This window comes from Oryzias latipes, chromosome 21 (genome assembly GCF_002234675.1).
Source record: "Oryzias latipes chromosome 21, ASM223467v1".
In the NCBI taxonomy this organism is placed as follows: Eukaryota; Metazoa; Chordata; class Actinopteri; order Beloniformes; family Adrianichthyidae; genus Oryzias; species Oryzias latipes.
Window position 1 is genome coordinate 9365057 of NC_019879.2, and position 21761 is coordinate 9386817.

General features: G+C 39.2%; 1 protein-coding gene across 4 annotated transcripts in view; it reads left to right on the top strand.

The window, feature by feature from the left end:
• The window catches only part of LOC101171037 (interleukin-1 receptor accessory protein-like 1-B), a 231567-nt gene that overhangs the window by 83309 nt on the left and 126497 nt on the right, over positions 1-21761 (top strand). For all 4 annotated transcript variants that reach the window (XM_023950643.1, XM_023950644.1, XM_023950645.1 and 1 more), the window contains exon 3: positions 13762-14047. In XM_023950643.1, coding sequence (XP_023806411.1) covers positions 13762-14047 — 286 coding nt within the window. The remainder of the gene's footprint in view (positions 1-13761; positions 14048-21761) is intronic.

The following is a 21761-nucleotide window of genomic DNA, read 5'->3' on the forward strand; positions in this document are numbered from 1 at the left end:
CAGATCCTAATCTTGGTTCTGTTCAGGCGCCGTGTTTCTTTCTTTTTTTTTTTTTGTTTTTTAAACCACGACACAACGAGCCATTTACTAGAAACAATACTCCGGCTTCCCTCTTCCCTGCCTCTACCACTTAGAGAGATACTGTTGAGAGTCCTAAGGACATCAATTTGGGCCTCAAATGACTTTCTCCAGCTGGCCAAATCCTGACAAGCTTTCTGTTCTCCTTAAAGAAGAGCCCTTTTATTACCAAGAGAAAGGGGGGAAAAAAAGGATGAGCAAGCCTTTGACAGAGAGGGAGAACTCAAAAAGCTCAAAATTCAGTGACACCCTTTCGCACACAGCAGGGGAAATTTCCGCTCTATAACTGGTTCTGGTTAATTTGAAGTCAATTGAAGAGTTATTAAAAGGATGTGAATGAATGCTGCTGAACTTGGTCAAGGGCAACAAAGCCTTTTTTGTGTGCAACAATAGTCTCGTCACCTTCAGGCAAACTTGAAAGTTTTGCCCGTCAGGGACTTTTGATCCTGTTCTCTATACGTTGATGTTCACATCCTGTGTTTTGGTTTTTCTTCTTCTTTTACCAAAGCTGCATTTTCTTGTTGTTTCTTTGAAAGTGTTTTCTCAGATTATGTCAGGTAAATCCCACTGTTAGAGATTTGGTTTACTTTAGACCTCGTTCTTGGTTTACTACCAGAAGCTTACTTGTCATTTTTGAAATGACTCCACCAATATGTATGCAAATATCTCATTCCAACAACAGAGATTCGATTTGCTGCACTTCCACAAATCCCGTCTTACACTATATGTGATCTGTGTGCCTCCGTTACAGGTTCAGCATCTCTATATTATACCAGTTTGTAATCGACAGAAAAGTAAGACTTTCAAACAAATGGAGAAAGGGAAAGAAGGCAAAACTCAGGTCGAATTTGATTCACAAGCGCTGCATAGTTTTGGATGAGTGTTTTGAGCTAATGAGCAGTCAGACACATTCACAACAGCAGCAATTAAATCTCTTTTTAGTCTGAGTCAAAAAGGCTTCGGTCCGGGTTACATGTGTGGCGGTCAGCCATTTTTCGTTTTTGTCCTTGAGTCTGTTTCCTGATTGTGCCGTCCAAACACAGCCCTTCAGTAAAACAAATAAACAAAACTGAAGCAAAAAACAGGATGAAGAAAAGGCAGTTAAGGTTGAATTTTCTTTCTTTTTTACATCGAGGCGATGGATACAGAGCCTGTGACCTGACATGGGTAAAACAATTATCAAAATTTGTCCCACGAAATAAAAAATTAATTCCCACAAAATAATATTCTGATATACATTTATCCTGTTGTACTTGAATGCACCTCAGTTACAGTGACACGTTGATTCATCGAGATGCATTATGGGATATGTGTGATGGATTATGGGATATGTAGCATGTAGCCTTTGGATGTAAAGCGACTGCTAACGAGTATGTTAATAAAAGACAAGTTACCCTTACATGTCCTGAATATTATTATTCCTGTTAGACCCTAAAGTGCAACACCCCAAATCTGCAGCAGCTGTCCGTCTGGCAGGAGCTTGTCCACGGCCAGTTGGAGCTTGTTTGCTTGTCATGCCGGCATCCGGGCAGCTGGCTTGCCGGCAGACAGACAACCGCTCCGGTATGGGGAAGCAGCAAGCTCAGGCATCCGAAATCTTGTGATAGTTTTCTTATTTTCATCAAGACAATAATAAATAGATCCCCTAGTTTGATTCTTGTTTTCATTTTTCCCCTCTTGAATTGTGTGGGTCACAGAGACACAGAAGTAGCGGCGGAAAGCAACTTTTGCAGAAGGACGGAGAGCAAACCGGGATTTGATTGAAACCCAGACATGAAGACCTGAATACCGATGTTTTTTTAGAGCTTTTTAAAATAAATAAACCCGATCTCCAAACATCCGTCATGTCATTTATGCATTATATTGAGACGTCCACATACAGAAATGTGAATGTATCTGCTGTAAATCCAAGTACTGCTCCCATCCGTGTTTTCTATGATTGATTACGTGAATTATTATTACTTAGGAACAAATTAATTATTATTACTTGGAAATAAATAAATTATTTTGTGGGAGCGAAATATTATTTCATGGGAAAAAATTATTTTTTTTTTTACCCATGTCAGTTCACGGGCTCCGCAGGTGGAATAGGAGGATAAAAAAAACTCCAATTTTATTCTTGTATTTATTCTTTCACTTCTTGGACAAATACAGGACAGCAAGTCATCAAACTGAAGTAGTAAAGTCTTAAAATGTATGCAAATTAGGGGTGATTGATATGCGGAAAACTCGCGATATGATCAATATTGCGGTGACAATGTAACTTGCGGTACATGAACAAATAGCAAAACAACTAAAAACATAATTTCCATTTCACTGCACCAGTTTAAAAATTCTACTCCAAATGACCCTCATCTACATAGGAGGCGAACATCTAACATAAAAAGAGTCCATCTGATTGGTCAAATGCATAAAGGGGTTTATTTGATTCGATAAATCATTCAAACTGCCATAAGATTGTTTTAGCACATTTAAGGTTACCTTTCCAATATGCATATTGCACAGCTTGATATTGCGATAACGATAAGTTTGCGATTTATTGTGCAGGCCTAATGCACATGTAGTTGTCTTTGTATTTTTCATTCATCATGAAAGGAAAAACAATAAAGAAAGAAAGAGGTGTTTAGCAATGCTTTAGTAGAGCTCTTTAAAATAAATAAACCTGCTCTCTCATCACCATTCGTGTCTTCCATACAGTCAATGCTTCCATGTAGCGATCAGACTAAAAACCTTTGCTGGTAGCTCCTCCCACATGCATCTGGAGTGTCAAGTTTGAGAACACATTTTTGGAAGCAGCTGAATTTGACGCGTGAATCGCGCTCAGTGTTGGCTTAGTTGCACAGACGCATCACACTATTCTTCCAAAAATGCAACTTTTATAATATTTTTTTTCTTCATTATTATGTTTTTTTTTCCGGCTACTTCTACTCTTGAGCAGCTTACAGTGCAAAAAATGGTACAGAAACATGTCTTTGCATTTGAGATAAATAAATGAACAATGTCTTAAAATATGGATTGTCTAAAAGTATTAGTTAAATTCAAATAAATGCTAAGATCTGAAGAAGAGAAAAGAATCACAAAGCACAAAGACATTGCTAAATAAAGATCAGCTGTAATTGGTGAGTGCTAGGCAACAGCAGAATGAAAGCCCATACCAGTCTCTACTGCAGCTTTACAGCGAACTACAGATAAACTACTTGATCTGGAAGTTGTGCAGAGCACTGCAGCAGAAAAGGAGCCGATCGAGTGAAGTTAAGCATTACAACTCAGAGCTCATTTACGGAAGTGTGTCGGCATTGTGGGTGTTCGCCCAACACAGAAGCAGTGACATACAACGATCGGGAAAAAAAGCAACAACAAAAAAAAGCTAATGGTGAAGAGCTGTCAAAGATTACACCGTACACAGGTCAAATGCAGATTTGCTGAAAGTCAACTTGAGCTGAGTACAAGCCCATAGCAACCGATTTAAGGTCGGCAAAAACAAAAGAGATTGATGAAACAGGGTTGAAAGGAACGAGAGGCACTGAGTAGTTTTCCTTAGAATGGAAGGTTTTCTTTAACAATGACATTTTGTCCTGTGTGACTCCAGTCTTTCCCCTAAAATAACAGGCAAAGCCCAAAGCATAGAAAAATAAGCAAAAAGGACAAATATGAATTTTATATATTTTTTGTTAGTACAACTAGTAGTTTTTGTAATTTCTATTTATTATTGTCACATAGGTTACCTCTTGATTAAGTTTATACTTAGTGCTTTCTACAAATAAAGCAGAAAAGCTACAGCAGCTGATTGCAATAAGAGTTTTAAAAATTATTACCTATTAATTTGGAAAATATAGGAAATATTCAATGTGAATGCTTGGTTTTTGTCAGAGAAGCAAACTGGACAAAGACATTTTTATTACCATTCAGTCTGATAGAAAAGAGCTGTTTTCACTGCCTTTATGAGAAGATTAATTTTCCCATCAGAATCCTCTCATCCACATCTAACCACTTGCTATAAATAGCCCACCATAAGACTGTATCGTCGATTTTAATGCAAACATTTTAAATTCACAGCAATTATTGTCCAACTCCATCTGAACCTGCCATGGGAGTGTGAAGAGGTTTAATTAATAAATTGTAGCCTCTGTTAGACTGGATATAGAGAAATATGATGGCAGCACATTCCTAGAAAATAGTATTCCATATTTAAATAATGTTTTTCATTGTTGGAGCCCAAAACTATTTGGAACATAGACAACAAAAAATAATTTTTTGTGTGTATTGATGGTATTGCTATTTATTATGTAATGATGATTATCTCATTTGGAGCTGTTAACATATAACATTTGACGGTTAACAAACATTGAAGAACCATCTTTTTTTTCAAAAAGTAAAAATCCCCTGATTTTTTTTAGACACACTGATTTACAAAAATCAATTTTCAGCACATAAAAAAGTGAACCATTATTTGAGAGGCAACAATTGATCCTAGCTTTACACTGGTCTGTCTGCGGTGCGTCTCTGTTGCATTGCTTGGGGTGTTCGTCTCATTAGTTAGTGTTGTCTCCGTTGAGTCTCTGTCCTGCCCCCCCCCCCCCCCCCGGTTCTGCACAACTTTTGTTGTGTTTGGCAAATATAAACGATGTTATATGCTGTGTTAACCTATGTAATTGTGTGGGCACGCCACCATAAATATAAAAATAACATTTTATAAAGTTTAATTTTGAAAGTACAAGAGATGTTTTTATTTTGAAACCCACACCTTTTTCCTGTTTGCTGCAACATTGATGCATCTGCAAATGGAACTCTTGCATAAACCTTGCGATGCGGAGGCACAAACGTCAGACTCAGACATGACGAAGGCAATGTAAATATTCTATTTGATTAATGAACGCTTTTGTCTTAATGCAACTGGGATGGACCGCAGACGCACCAGTGGAAATCAGCCTGCACAGTCCAACAAACTAATAATTTACTGCAGAAATGAGCAGAAATGTTTCCAACTAAGCATTCAGATTACTTGTTGAACTGTCCCATTGACTAGTACCAGTCTACAGCTGGGAGGTTGGGGATTTAAACAGTTTGGTCAGTTCTTTGAGTAACTATTTCCGTAGAAACATCAGGTACTGCACTAAAGAGCTCTGGACTTTTTGTAGAGTCTTTTTGTCTTTGCAACGCACAACTTGCAACCTAGTGCAGTGGGTCATTTGTTATAGATTTTGCATAATAAACCTTTAGTCAGCCATATTCAAAGGAAGTGGACACACATATCAGGAAACACATGAAAGCCTTTTTCTTTTCAAAACATGTTTTTTTTATCCAAACGCACCAATGGATCCGAAAGCACCACAGAAACAACTTAATACCAGAACAAGATATGGTAAAAATGGTAAACTATGGAGTGGGAGTCAGCTTATGGAGGAAGGAGAGACAAGAGAGGAGAGGGAAGCCTATTAAGTGTTGTATCCACATGTAGATCATCGAATTTCCTTGGCCTGCGAGAACCCTGCCGCCCACCCTGGATCTGATAATTACACTTCATTAGGAGAGCAGGTAGTGGTGAGGGAGGGGAGTAAGACTACACGGAGCAGAAAGGGAAAACACGTGAGTGAAAAACACTGGAGCGGAATCACATTTCAAGAGGATCATGGGAAAATGAAAATGGTGGGAAGAAAGTTGACCGAGATGACATGGAGCTCTACCAGTGATTGGATGTTGAGTTGTTGTGAGTTTTCAATTGTTTGTGTGGTTCTGTGTGTGGGGTGTTAATGTATTCAAGCTCAGGGGTCTGTATTTATTGGCTTGGTTAGTGTCACACAAAGATGGACAGGTCTGCCCTGACAGAGAATGTAATAAGGTTTCCTTACAGACACACACCCACATCCTGCAGTTTGGCATTTCAGCCTTTCGTGGATTTTCACCTGCCTTCCTGCGCCACTCGCTGGCTACTTTATCAGGCATACCTGTCCAACTACACATTAACGCAAATTTCTAATCAGCCAATGAAATGGCAGCAACTCAGGCACGTAGACATGATTAAGACGATTTGCTGCAGTTAAACTGACCATCAGAATGGAGAAGAAAGGTGATTAAAGTGACTGTAATCGTGGCATGGTTGTTGGTGGCAGACGGGCTGGTCTGAGTATTTCAGAAACTGCTGATCTACCGGGATTTTCACCCACAACCATTTCTAGGGTTTACAGAGATGGTTGATGATAACTCAAATAACCCCTGGTTACAATTGAGGTCTGCAGAAGAGCATCTCTGAACACGGCCAACCTTGAGGCAGATGGGCTCCAGCAGCAGAAGACTATGTCACTCCTGTCAGCGAAGAACAGAAAACTAAGGATACAATTCGCCTGTTCTGATGAATCTTCATTTCTATTGCCACCTTCAGATGGTAGGGTCAGAATTTGGTGTCAACCCCATTAAGCATGGATCCATCCTGGCTTGTTTCAATGGTTCAGGCTGGTGGTGTAATGGTGTGGGGAATATTTTCTTGGCACCTTAGTACCAAGTGAGCATGGTTGCAATGCCATAGCCTACCTGAGTATTGTTGCTGACCATGTCCATCCCTTTATAACCATGGTGTAGCATTTTCTGACTGCTACATCCTAGCAGAATAATGCACCATGTCATACAGCTGGAATTATCCCAGACCGATTTCTTCAACATGACAATGAGTTCACTGTCCTCAAATGGTCTCCACAGTCACCAGATCTCAAACCAATAGATCACCTTTGGGATGTGGTGGAACGGGAGATTGGCATCATGGATGTATAGCCGATAAATCTGCAACAACTGTGTGATGATATAATATCAGTATGGACCAAACTCTATGAGGAATGTTCCAGTAGCTTGTTGAATCTATGCCACCAAGGATTGAGGCAGTTCTGAAGGCGAAAGGCGTCCAACCCAGAAAGGTGTGCTTGATAAAATGGCTGGTGAGTGTGTAACACGTGTGGTGTTGCAGTTACAAAGCAACATTTGCTACAGAGCAGGAATGTTACACCTCAGATTGCTGCAGAAGACTGACAGCCATGCGGGAATGTGTCCATATGGAAACATTCTTAACAGTATGGGCTTGTCAAAGACTGGCTGAGCAGAATTGCTACAAATCCCTGATTTCCCAGAAGTGTGAAGTGGAACTTGGAGCAATCTTATATGTGTGTGGTTATGTTTGAGCTACCGAAAGAGGGAGAGAATGAAAGGTGGGGACTGAAGTATTCCTCCAGCAGGAAGCATTGATTTTCCAGCCTAGCGTGGGGATGCAGGAAATGTCAGCCTCTAATTGAGTTGATAAACCCGTTTTGAGTCTGAGACGTAAATATGGTTTCCCCCATAAAAGGCCACTGCATTAAAAACCCTTTGGGATGTCTGTCAGGAATGAAAGGTCAACTTTTTTCTTTGTGTTTGTGTTTACATGTGCGCGACTTAACGGGCACGGAGCTGCTTTGCCGGACGCCACACGTCTGGAAGAAGGCGAGGTGAAGACGAGTGGTGATCTCGCTGCCATTCAACTCCTTTCATTTTAAATGAGGGAGAAAAGCTTGTTAAGATAGGCCACTTTTGTGGTGGGAGAAAGAACAGAAATAGAGATTGTGAGAGAGACGCAGAGGTCATATCCTTCTAGAGGTGTGTGGTGTGAAGAAAAAAAAAGAATGAATGAAGTCTCCGCTTTCCCTACTGATTAGGAGATTGATATGCAGAGAGGGCAGATGACTGCCTGCAGTGGAAATTCACCTTAATGTCAGAGGAGTCATTGTGTTTCTCTTCTTTAGATTCTCTTTAAAAGCATAGGTGAAGGTTTTAATTATTCTGTAGGTCCTGCCTACAGCCATAAATCTGTTGAGGAGAGCGTTCATCACAGGGATCCTGTAGACACAAAGTGAACCAAAGATAAAAAAAGAAATTCTCTGTCTTCTTAAGTTAAAAACTAAATCCTGATGGACTAAAGTGTATCCCGGTGCACCCGGTATGCGTGGGTTTTAGTGTTGTCCCGACCAGTGGAGGGTTATAAACAGGTGCAGTCGCATATTAAGGCTGTGTCACACAGCCACTACTTATATGAAAAGTAGCGAAAGAAGTACAAATAAACCACGTGCAGAACACGGAAACAAAAGTTAATGCTACATCTGGACCAAAATGTGTGCATCAATTACATAATTTTAACATGAAAAGGGCGCAGTATACGCGATATAAAAGTTATACATCGGTGGAACATGTGTGGAAAGACCTACGTGGACATACATGGAACAGTCAAGGAAAGCCACAAGCGTACATTTAGCAAAAATCAATACAATCACCACTTCAATGCTTGAGGGAAATAAAAATCTTTGTTGGACTGCACTCAAAAAATAGGTGTTTGAAAAGGGGATAGGCTGAATCCAGTGCTTATTTGAGTCCACTCCTTTATGTACTTTTCACGTATTTGGCAAAATTATTCCACATAATTATATTCTCTTTTTCCACGATCAACATTTCACAGTCAATAACTGAAAATGTCTGTGTGTATCTTTGTGTATGCGTGGGTTTTCTCTGGCTTCCCCGGACAGACAAAAAAACATGCTTTGTAGGTTAATCAGCATCTCTAGATTGGCCCTAGGTGAGCATGTGAGTGTGTGGTGGTGACTGCCGACCTGTTCAGCGTGCCTATCCCGGCTTTCACCCAACAGTAGCTGGATAGGCACCACTGTTCTGTCTGCGGTGCGTCTCTGTTATGTTGCGTGGGGAGTCTGTCCCATGCACATTGATACGTCAACAGACTGGAAATAGGACTCCTGCGTAAAGCTTGCGGTGTGCTGTGGAGGGATGGACGTGGAGCCCAGACGTGACGGAGGCGATGTAAACATTCTGATTGAATAATGAAAGATCTATTTCGTTGGGTCAACGCAATGGAGACGCACCAAGAGAGTTGAAATCAGCCTTTATTGACCACTAGGGTAAAAACTTTGGGAGAAAGTTGATCAGGACAGCTGCTGTTTAGAGAAATAAAGTTTAAAGTCATGAAGAGTTAACACTTCTGAGAAGGCCAACACTTCTTTACATCAGCAGATCTTCATGGTACGGAGGATAATTAGGTTGTGTTTTAACACATTATGACACCTTCTCTCGCTCAAACGCATACACACTGTCCGTGTATGAATGCACACACATTTGTAACACACCACACTGGTAATTACTGACATAATTAGGCAGACAACCATTCGTATAGGGAATGCACACTCATGGAAACCCACTCACACAAAGACACACATTGCCTCCCTGGTAATTAAGAGTATTAATTACAAGCATAGCTGTCCCTGTGAGGCTCTGTATCATTCACAGACTGGCACGCAGCGGGGTTCTTATTACTTTATCACACCACACCATCACAATACCCCCCCCCCCCCCCCCCCACCCCACCGGTCTCTCTTGTTACACATGCATAGAAAGTCTTTAAAATGTACACCTGCTGGAAAAACAAGTACTGGCTAATTAGAAAGGGTCTGATAACTGGTCACAGGTTAAAAAACCTGAAGAGAGAAATCTGCTTTCTAGAATAAGAAAGGCCACAGTACCCGAGGTGCTTGGAGAACCAGTCTTTTATTTGTGTCAAATGCCTTTTGAGCAACTGAACCCCTCAGGCTCCATTTCTGGTTTTCCTTGTTTTATTGAAGCAACAAAAGCAGGGAGGATTGTTCACTTTCTTTTTTTGTGAGACAGTTTTTATTTGTGCTGCATAGGCTGGGATTTGCCACTTTTTTTTCTTCTTATTTTTGTTTTTTGTGAGTTTGTGTAGAAACATCGATCTTACTACCAACCTCTTCAGACATGTCGGACAAACTGTGACTGATTGCAGAGCTTTTGAGCTTACAGACAAGGTGTGTGTCGTGATTGAAAAAGTTGGATTCAGACTCAGTAAACTTACACCCAGACCACAAAGCTGTGAGTTGTGAGACATCTGGCATCATTGTTAGAAGAAAAAAGAAAAAATGCTGCAGAGCACGACTGTGTAAACACTGTTTGCTCGTGTGTATCTCAGCAAAGGGGAAGTGCTCACTATCACAGATTTAGAGAGATTAGTGAACTGTTTTTGAGATAAATTATTAATTTGTGTTTGTAGGAAATATTCTCATCTCATAAAAGATGAAAACCAAAACAAAAGTTTTGTGTTTATAGTTTCGTTCTGTGTACATTGTGATTTAGAGGGTGACAAATCATACGGGACGGTCAAAAGACTGAGTCGCTGTCAAGTGCAATGTTTCTTCACGATCACGCCACTTTTGAACGCTTTAAAACATCTGCGTCCAATCAGGCCGCACAAACAAACGACATACCCACCGTCCACTGTGTCTATCAATAAACAACTGTGATAAAACCAAAGCTGAACTAAGATCTTCAATACACTTATGCGAGGTGATGTTAAGCAAATAAAGTCAAAATAATCTAAATTTATCAAAGAAATATCTAACTGGCTCCTAAACACATGACTACTGTAAAGAGTTGCATATCATATCACAAAGCTGCCTTTCTTTGCTTCAAAATCCGCTGAAAATTACTTTAATTGTGTAAACGGTTAAAGAGTTACGGTAGTCAATAGAATGTATACACTGGAGCAAAATCTCTGGTTTCAAAGGGTTAATAAAATGTCCAGAGAGAGGGATTTCACCCTAAGGCTTCTATAGGTTTCACTTTTTACAGTGTTGCTCAAAAAGGTGTTGGGTAAAACTCGTCGTCCTCCCCAGACTCATTTACGCTACACACCATAAAAGCAAACATTGGCAAACCTCGAAAAGGAAATGGCACTCCATAAAAACGTAAGAATGTTATCTAACATCAAAGGACAGCTTTATGTCCCACACAAAGCATTCTGCAGAGCTAGAACCACACCATTCACTGCTGATAGATGAGGACAAGAACAACTCGGGGGTTTCTTTTCACTAATGCTAACAGGTTAACTAGAGCCATAAAACTGTTAAACACAGAGTCCCTAATTAATTGGGAATAATGATTTTCTGACTTTAAGTGTTTTTCCACTTTAGTTAAATAAGCCATATTATGCCAAGGTTTAAAAAATCTCAAGCAGTTTAAAAACACGCTGATATTTTTTGCTTTCCTTTATTCAAACAATATCTAATCTGAGTTTTAGGGGGGATATGTACTCTCATGTTGCAGTTTGAAGCTTCATCTGTTGCTGTACTCATAACTATGAAATGTATCAGTGAGATGGCTCCATTTGATTGATCAACAACAAGAAGAGGTCCATCTGATTGCATTAATGGATTTGTTTGATTTGTTAAATATGTCAAGCTGCCATAAGATTGTTTTAACACACTTAAGGTTGACCTTTTTTTGCAATTTTTGCTGTCTTTTGCAATATGCATATTGCGCAGCTTGATATCATGATTACAATCATTTTGCGATTTATTGTGCAGACCTAGTCTAAAGTAAATATAGAACAACATTAAAACAGAGCAACTCCACGCTATCCTGTCATTACATCTACAGTAGAACGTTTTGACCGTTTGTGTTTGTTGCAAGCATAGAGACAAATTATCTATGCTTGCAACAAACACAAGCATAAACCATTTATTTGTCTGTGCCGTCCATCCATCCATCCATTCATCCTCAGAACCTAATGCATCCCTTTCTGGGTTACGGGGTTGCTGGAGCTAACCAGACTACTGTTGGGCAAAGGCGGGGTAAAACCTAAACAGGTCGCCAGTCTGTCACAGAGCCACACACTCACACACATATTTCCATTCACACCTTAGAGTCACCAGTTAACCTATGAAGAATGTTTTTGGTCTACTGGAGGAAGCCAGAGGGCCTGTGGAAACACCCAGGCATGCACAGTGAGAACATGCAAACTCCACACAGAGAGATCCTAGCCGGGGTTTGAAGCAGGGTGAAGTTTCATTAAAATATATCACATTTACAAATGTATGTGAGTAATAAACTGCATCTACTGCTGCATGATATAAATGTCCTTTAGGTGTGAGAAACAATGCCCTTTACAGCCAAAATCACGTATTTTGAGCATATATATATTCAAATACTTGTGAATCAGAAGCAAATGAAAAAAAATCCAGATTAAAAAGATCATATTTGTTATGTTGAAAATGCGCTGAAGGGATCACAACCTCCCTGCTCCGCTCCCTTCTGATACATCCACTTGTAGACGACTAGATCAACGAGTGGCTTTGTTTTAATCGTCTGAGCTGACATCTGGCTCAAAACTGACAGCTGGAAAGCTCCAATATTGCTTGTCGTTTTTGTTGATCCAGTAATGTTAGGTTGGGGGTGTGAGGGGCTGATAGGGGAGCGTGTAAACCGATAGCTCTCAATTATAGGTGACAGGAAGGAGGGATGGGGTTTTTCTCCTTGCCAACAATCCCAGCCACAATTCAGAGGTGAATTTCTGATGAACTCCTACTGCTCTGCAGAACCTATGTCCCAGAAAACGACACAGGCTATTATATTTTAACTGAAAATGGCATAATCATAATTAAAAGATCACTGGGAACGCTTTTACAATAAATCAAAAGATGATCGTAGTAGGACTGCAAAACAACATATTTAACCCCGAAGCAACCAGAACGGGGGAACTTGTATGGCAGTTACACTACATTTGATTATCAGCTTGAATGCTGCATCCTATTCCTACCAAAGCATTTAGCGATTTCTACTCCACTACTCAGGACTTGATCAGATAGGTTATCAACAGAACCACAGTGCTTTAAGTTTGCTGTAATGAAACCATTGCTCAAAAAGTCTACTTCTGAGACTTCTGTTTTAGTCAATTATGGACTCGTATCACACTGTTATCTCAAAAGTCCTTGAACAAGTTGAGTCAAATCAAACTTACACTTGCAGAATAAGTGTGAACCCAGAGTGTGAGCCTGTATTTTAGCAAATCACCAGTCATGTGTCTTTTAAATTAGCTTCATTTCATTTTAGCAAATGATTAAGTTCCATTGCTGTACTTATTACCGAATACAGAAATGCAAAATAGCATCGGTGAGTGTCTGACCCATACGTTTATATTCATGGACCTTGCAAATACAAAGCGATGCACCCATCTTTACATATTTAACATGATCGTGACCTTTTTTTTTCTTCCCGTACAATTTTGGCAAAACTTATGAAGTATCTGTCAAAAATACTGATGAAAATCCTCTTTCAAGCATTCATAGCATTGACTACTAGAAAGCCATTTGGCTTCTGTGTCCAAGTTGCTATATAAAACCCTTCATTTTTAATGGTGATTGCAGTAGCCAGAGCCCTGACGGGTTCTGCCAAAAGAAATCACACTCCTCCCATTTATCCTTTCCATGGCTGCCTGCTCTATTTGGAATAAACGTCAAATCTTTCCTAACACGTATACAGCCCTAATGGCCAAACTCCATTTATCTTAAAGACCTATTTGGTCTCTATCAACCTACATGCTCTGAAAGCTGGTTTCCTTATAGTTCCCAGAGGATCTCAATCTAGACCTGCTGGCTGGGCTCTTAGTGTTTCAGACACTTGTGTGACTTCTTTTAAATCGAAGTTTAAGACTCTCATTTGTGATCAAAATTGAGGTCATGAATTTTATGGAATATTGTTTAAACATTTCCCTTTATGGTTTTTTTAACTCTATTTGTTTTGTGTTTGACAATTGTTTGTCTTGTGCTATTTTGTCCTAAGACTTTCCTATTTTTCTTTGCTCTCTTGCAGTGGACGGCTGCACGGATTGGTCTGTGGACTATCTAAAGTACCGGGTGCTTCAGGGTGAGCCGGTTCGGCTTAAATGCGCTCTGTTCTACGGTTACATCCGAGCCAATTACAGCCAAGCACAGAGTGTGGGTCTCAGCCTCATGTGGTACCGTAGCTCGGGCCTCGGCCACAGCGACTTTGAAGAGCCCATCTCCTTTGATGGGATCCGGATGAGCAAGGAGGAGGATGCGATCTGGTTCAGACCTGCAGACCTTCAAGATGTGGGCCTCTACTCCTGTGTCCTGCGGTAAGAAAACTATCACAAGAGGAAGATGTTTTTTATTTATTTATGAAAAAGTGCATTTGTAAGGGAGTATTCAACAATTTAACACATCAGAACAAGCATTAGGTTTTCATTTCTACTCCTTATTTATAAGAAAGATTGATGAAGCTGAACAAGAAGAGCAGAGGATCATTTGCATATACCAGAGAAATATATTGTATTTCAATTTCCAAAAAGCTTATCATATCATGGGAAAGTCTATTAATTTCCATAATTCCATTAAAAAAATACTTTCATAGAACATAGGATCAGGACTCACTGTTTAATTGATATGAAGTATTTATTTTTTTATTTTTTGGGGTTTCAGCTCGTGAAAACCACAAAAACAGTCTTCCTCCAAACCCTTGGATCTTGATTCCATAATGAAAGGCAGACTTTACTTTCATCAGAAAACAGGACCTTAGACCTCGGGCCAAAAGTCCAGTCCTCCTTCTCCTTCCCAGTTGAGATGTTTCCTCCATTTGTCCAGGCTCAGAAGAGGCTTAACCCGAAGAATCCAACAGTTGTAGAATGAATCTGAATGTGGTGGTTCTTGAAGCTGTTTCTCCACCTCCTTACTCTCTTTCTGGATGTCTGCAGGTTCTTTAATCTTGTCCCTTTGATAATCTGCTTAAGTCCACACTTGTCTCTTTTGCTGGTGCATATTCTCCTGCCACATTTTACCCTTCCATTAGACTTTCCATTGATCTGCTTGGACACAGGACTCTGAACAGCCAGCCTCGTGAGCTATAAACTTTTGTGGCTTAGCCAGACTATGAACCCGATTAATGATGGTTTTCTGGCTAGTTGTCAGGTCTGAAGTTTTTTCCCCATATTCAACCAAACTGAACCAGTTGAATGATATCTGTGCAAGTGTTTTGAGTTTAGTTGATGATTAGTTGGTGGAACTGTTTCAAATGTTCATGCCCTGCAAAATTTTGGGCTGATTTCTCCACAATATTCTAATTTTCTGAAATCCTGTTCTCATGGGTTTAATGAGCTGGAACCCCAGTTATTAATAAAATAAATACTTGAAATCAATGAAACTAGATTCTTGTTTAACTTTTTGAATGGAATTGTGGATATGTATGCACTTTTCCTGGATATTCTAATTTTTTGGAAAGGGTCTGGATAGTAGCTTTCAGATGAAATATTTATTACTGAATTTCCAAATGAAACTAAAAAAACAGACAAACAAAGAAGTAGATGTACAGACAAAGGGAAAAAGAAAAAAGCCTGCATTTAAATATGCAGGAATCTAAAATTAATCTTGCGTAGGCGTCACAGAGACTAGTCCTCAAGATGCATGATGATACGGTACTCATTTATTAACCTTTATATCTCTGAACATTCCTCGGTAAACTGCTCACTCCAGTCTTCATCTCACAGAGAATTTAATAAATGAACCTTTAAAAAAACTCTAAAAAAACCTAAGTAGCAAAATACATTGTGAGTGGATTGACATGCCAGTCTGTACCGCTTCCATTACAACACAGTCTGAAGCACCGACACTTTCCAGTGTGGTCTCATATTAATACTGCCTTTGATTATTGACAATTTGCTCTAAAAAGTCTTTGCTCATATTGGAATGCCCTGTTTGAAATCCAGGAACGACCATAATTTTGCAGAATGCTTCACTTGTGAAAAGCGCCCCCAGCTCTGTGTTCCCAGTCTGTGTGTGTTGAGCTTTGGGGATTTCCAAGCTCTCAGATGTACTAATCAAAATGCTGCGAGAGATTTGCCTTAGAGCCGAAAACAATTATTTTCTGTTAGGGAAGAAGCTTTTGACTCACATTTTAGGGAATGCATCTCAAACACTCTCCTCAAGAACAGAGGGTGATAAAAGGAGCCCTCACAGCTTTGGAAAGACTCTCTTTACTGAATGACATCTGTACATTAAGAGTGTTATGTGGCTGTTACTTATAAGACAAATACTTCATATCACTATAAGAAATAGCATGAACTTAATAATTAATGCTTTATGTTGGGACTCAAACATTGCATAAAACTGTTATTATTGATATACATTACAAAAAAAACATAATTTGGTTTTAAGATTATGTTTGTTTCATTTCAATGTTATAAAAGGAATACTATTTGTATTTATAATTATGTTAATTATGCAATTCAAGTTTGTTTTTACATATAGTACAGACTTTGGAGACACTTACCCATTCATTTGAATGAGAAGGTGTGTCCAAACTTTTGGTCTTTACTGTATGTATCTGAAAGTCTCTTATATAGAACTTAAAAAAACAGGTTAAGAAATTGTTTACAATTTTGGTTTATTTTTATTTCAAGACCCACTCCAATAAAAATCCTGTTTTTTCGTGTTGTTAACATGTTCTTGTAGCATTTTTTATTCTCATGATGGTGGATATATATATATATATATAAGGAAAATTAAGATTAAAACTGCATTTCTGATTATTTCTTTATTCAAATAGTTGTGAATTGGGAGCAGACAAAAAATGTTGCGTAAGATTTACAATTGGCAAGCAATAAGCTTCCTCCTCCGCTCCATTCTGATGACTAGATTGATAACTTGATCCATGTACGTCTTTGTTTTCCTTTTTTGAGCAGGAATCTGCCTAAAAACATTACGACTGGATAGCTCCAACATTGCTCACCGTTTTTGCTGCACCACTAATGTTAGGGCGGGGGATTGTGAGGGGGTCTAAACTCCTGGGAGAGGTGTGAACAGATGGATGATGGGAAATGAAGACAGGCTCACTCCACACCAGCAGTCCCACCCACAACTTTAATGGATCTCACCACTCCACAGAAACAATGTCCCAGAGAGTTTGATTCAATTCAATTTTATTTTATTTATATAGCCCAATATTACAGCAATAGTTGTCTCAATGGGCCTCATTGTATAATAACATTAAATTTGTCATTAAATACAATAGATAATTGCTAAACTAAACTAAACTAAACAGACTAAGCTGAACTGGACATCCCTGCCATTTGACCCTCCTTCTTGGTAATGAAAAACTCTTTTAAAAAAAACGGATTCCGGCAAAGAAAAGAAGAAACCTCAGGGATGCCCATATGAAGGAGGGATCCTCCCCCAGGACGGACAGGTGGTGTGCCAGAACTCTTAGAGAAGAATTAGCTAATCTAACTCTACAACTACATGTGTAAATAGTGCAGCAGATGGTCTTCATCCGGATGGAGTTGGGGGACGGCTGGGGGTGGGGTATGAGCCACAGGAGGTACAGGAGCACGGATGAGCCAACTGGAATCTGGAATCAGTCACGCTCCCCCGGAGGGGATTCGGAAAGAGGGATAATACAGGAATAGCACTGCACCAAACAGAGGCGTGGAGACCTAAATGATAAATAAATCATCAAGAATAGAGGAGAAACGGAGAGATTTGTCAGATTATTTTTAAACTAAATTTCTTGTAGAATTTTAACTTGGAAAAATAGTTTTTTAGAAACCAGAAGGTGAAAATATCAAACGTCAACTTAAGCTCAGTTCTGACCGGTCTGTAAAAATATTGTTTGACATTAAACCGGTCCATGGCCGGAAAAAGATCAGAGTCTCCTGTGGTACATGACTATCTGTAGTGAATCCATGAAATACTAATTTTTTCCACACAAAAAAAAAGTTGAACAAAGTGCTTGATCATTTTTATTTGGATATCATTTTTTTCTGGCCGTTCATAATATTTCTGAGTATCTTCTGTTGGCCACAGTTTGCTGAGGTGATAGCAATCTGTGTGTCATCTCTGAATATCAACTTGATGTAAACATTTCTGAATCAAAGCTGACAGAGTGTCTATTTAAGACATGGCAGTTGTTTAATTTTCCGATCGAGAATTGGGCTCTTTGTCTCTAATAGCTCCTGGTTGCACTTTATATTTAGCATGATAGTGTGCTGTCACTGTGGGCGTGCTGTGTTCTGTTGATAAATATAGATAAATGCGTCTGATTGAAGCAGCTTTTTGCTGTAGCCCTCCAAATGTGTTCCACAGTCAGGGATATGAAGACACACAGACTCACTGAAATGTGTGTGCTGAGAGTGTGTTTGTGTGTGTGAATGGATATCTTCGTCCTTCCCTGTCTGGATATTCAAGTCTAATTTGCCAGGTTTGCAAGGTGATTTCATTCACACGCTAATATGTAGCTCTTTCTTTTTTTTTGTTTCATTTTACATCCACCACTCCACTTTTTTCCTCCCCACTCAGTCATTTTATTCACACTGCTTCATTTTACCTGACGAATTATTTTAAAGAACGTCAGCTAATGAGTCAGTGCTCAGGAGTCGTTCAGACCGTGCACCATGCTTTGCCGTAATTACATTATTCTAGATGTTGTATAATAACGCATGGAAAATCAGTTACTAGGGACTACTGACTAACATCCAAAGCAACTCTACTTAAATAGAATTTGACAGATGTGAAAGACATTGTTGGACTGCGTGTCGGCCACCGGCTGGCTGTCAATCAAAAGCCACATACGCCACTCTCCTCCTCATGCCGAATGCACCTGCTGAGAGCATAAAAAAATACTCTGAATTTTTCTTTCCTGTGGAACTTTGAGGCTTTCTTCATGTGGCAAAGTTTCTGTCAAAAATGTGCCTGCGTGCTCATGTGTGAAAAAATGAGAAACTCTGCACTGATTTATTTCTGTTGAAATCACTGGTCTGGTTTGCCCTTCATTTCATATTCAAAGGGACTCTTCAAATAAAAATGTAGCCAATTTTGAGTCTTTTTTCACGCTAAACGCACTTTTCTTTTGTGCTGCACAAAACAAGAACTCTGAAAAAAAAGGAACTAAAATACAAAAAAAGCCTTGGAAATATGTAACTATTTCATGAAAGAAGAACAAATAATAATCGGCGGCATATGTCTGATAAAACATGGCTCAGCACTGTTTATTTGTTTCTCCTATAGCTACTTTGACAGTCACACTAAAAAATTGACATTTTGTTATTGTAATGATCCTTTTACAGTAAAAGTATACAGGTTAGATTTCTAATAATTGTTGTTGGATTTCTTAAATAAATTAAGAATGAGTCAGAAGTACGGAACGAACCAAGACGTACAGCAAAAGGAATTCATTTTCTTGTATTTTTTAATTAAAAAAAAAACAGGTCTGTTTTTGGTTAATCAGAAATGCTTAATTCATGAAGTCATCATTCCAGTTATCAGTTGGAACCTGTCCCTCTGGGTCGGCTGCTGTTCAGCAGCTGCAGCTCTAGATGGGGACCTGCATCGCCACTTAGCTGTGGTGAGGCTGGTCAAACATCTTGTTTCCCATTGTCTATCCCCATCAGTTAGGGGGTGGGAGGTGTGAAAGGAGTGGGGGTTGTGTCTAGGTCTGGGGAGGGGGCTATATTTAAATTGTCATGCTTGTTTTTATCTTATATATTTTATTTGTTTTGTTGTAGTGTAAAGCACTTTGATATATTTTTAGTACTATATGAATATAGTTTGATTTGATTTCTTATAGATCCTAATTGGAAAAAGGTTGTAGGTTATTCCAAAATATAAATTACACAAATTGACAACTATTAGAGAGAAATCTTTGGTGCAACTACATCATTTTTTTGCACAAGTAAGAGGATTTGGTCAAACTAACCAGAGCTACTGGCTGTTAGCAAAGGTTAGTTTTACTTTATCAGAAATTTCCTTTTTTTAACTATAAAGAAGCGACATCAATAACTAATCGTCACATTGTTTCTCTGAGTGTTTCAGCACCATGGACAGCACTGTAGCCCACAAGCGTTCTCTTGCACAAAATCGATTTAAAGTCCCAATTTGATCAGCCTTTGATCTATTTTAACGCATTCCCAGTGCTCTTTTAATTATAACTGTGTCATTTTTTAGCCATAAAAACAAACAAACCTGTATCGTTTCCTAGGATATAGTTTCTGCAGAATTCATTAGTTCTTTAGAAATTGGTCTCTGGGTATTGGGCTGGTAGCTTACGGTCCCTCACACCACCAACTCAACATTAACAGATGGCAATCAATATTGAAACTATCCAGCCGTGCAGTTTTGAGCAAGATACCAGCTCAGACGAGGAAACAAAGATGTACATGGATGTATTTGTCTAGAAGTGGATGCATCAGAATGGAGCGGAGCAGGAAGCTTGTGGCCCGTTCGGAACATTTTTGTCTGTTCCTGATTGACAACGATAAAAAATAAAATACTCATAAATGCCATTTTTGAGCCTCATTTTCTTTATAAAAAACACCCCAAACACAATATTTATAAGTGGGTCTTTAAAATGGATCAGACTCTTTTCTTAAAGTTCTGTCTTTTGCTTTACGCATTTTAAGGTCAGTATCATAATTGGCCCAGTTTCTAAACCAAAGGAAAAACACGAGTTTTTCAAATGAAAGGTTGAAATATTATCAAGAGCAGACAGTCTTAGCGCGTGTGAAATACACAAAATGAGGTCAAGCAAGTGATTTCTTTCCCTCCTGCTGGTAGCACTCATTATTGTTTATTATAAAGCATTTTTTTCCTAGCGTGCATGCCATTACTTTACCCCTTGGAAAGTCCATTAGGTGCCATTATTTACAGCAATTCTTCCATTCCACTTCATTGGTGCATAGTTTTAAATCATAACCTAGGCAGGTAAAAAGTGTTGTGAAAGCACAAAAAGGCCAAAGACCAGGATGCCTTGTTTTTTTTTTCTTCCACCACCTATAGTTCGGCAGTTTTGTTTGCAGGGCTCCCTTCAGGATAAATATACTGTCCAAGAGAATTCTGTGAGCCCACAACATCACAACTTCCCACTCGCCTTCCTCTGCATGGACCTACGAAGTCAATAATGATAGATTTTAACACTAAAACTGCATCACTGTGGCAGGATCTTGCATCTTACTCCTCTTCCTACAGCATTGCACCAGCTGCTCTCTTAGTCATCTTCAATCGAGGGCTATACAGGGGGTATTTGCACAGTTTTATTCCCCCCTGTTTGGAGCTGTTTTTGTCTCAAGGCTGTGTGGGAAACCATGCTTCCATGTGTGGGTATGTATCTCTATTTCATGGCCCCAGAGGGTCAGAGGTGTTTATATGAGAGAGGCGACGCTCTTATTGCTTCCATAACCTGACTAGATCATATGAAAGCCTGTCATTTACAGTGAATTGGGGCATCTGGCCATCTGTAAATGTAATGTAATGAAATGTAATGAAAGAACATACAGCTGCTCCCGTGGCCTGATGACTGAGGGGTCGACCCGGCCAGATCACAGCTGGATTGAAGATGGATACACATTCAGACACATATCAAGAACTATGAGGTCTTTTAAGGTTTAGCTGTTCATCAAACGAATGAGGCAGCAGCGGCTGTTGCTGACTCTCTGATTCATGGTTTCATTAACTCCAGACCCCGTAACTGCTAAAGCTCCCATTGTGTTACAAAGTCTTTCATAAGCTTTAATACATCTAACACCATTCAGCTCCTTTTTTCTACTTTTCTTTACCTTCTTCTTCAAGTTTCACTGTAGAGGCTTACACCATGCTGTACATAAGTTTATTTTTGGTGCAAAGTTGGACTTACGACTTTTAATATAAATTAAATTTGTCACTTCTGAAATCAGTGGTCATTTGTGGAATTACAAGTGTATAGAAACACCATATCTTTTGGAGTATAGATTACTGTTTTTAGCAGTTTTGTCAAGGGAGTGACTCACACACAGCTGCAAATTATTTGTGATTAAAAATAAATAAATAAAC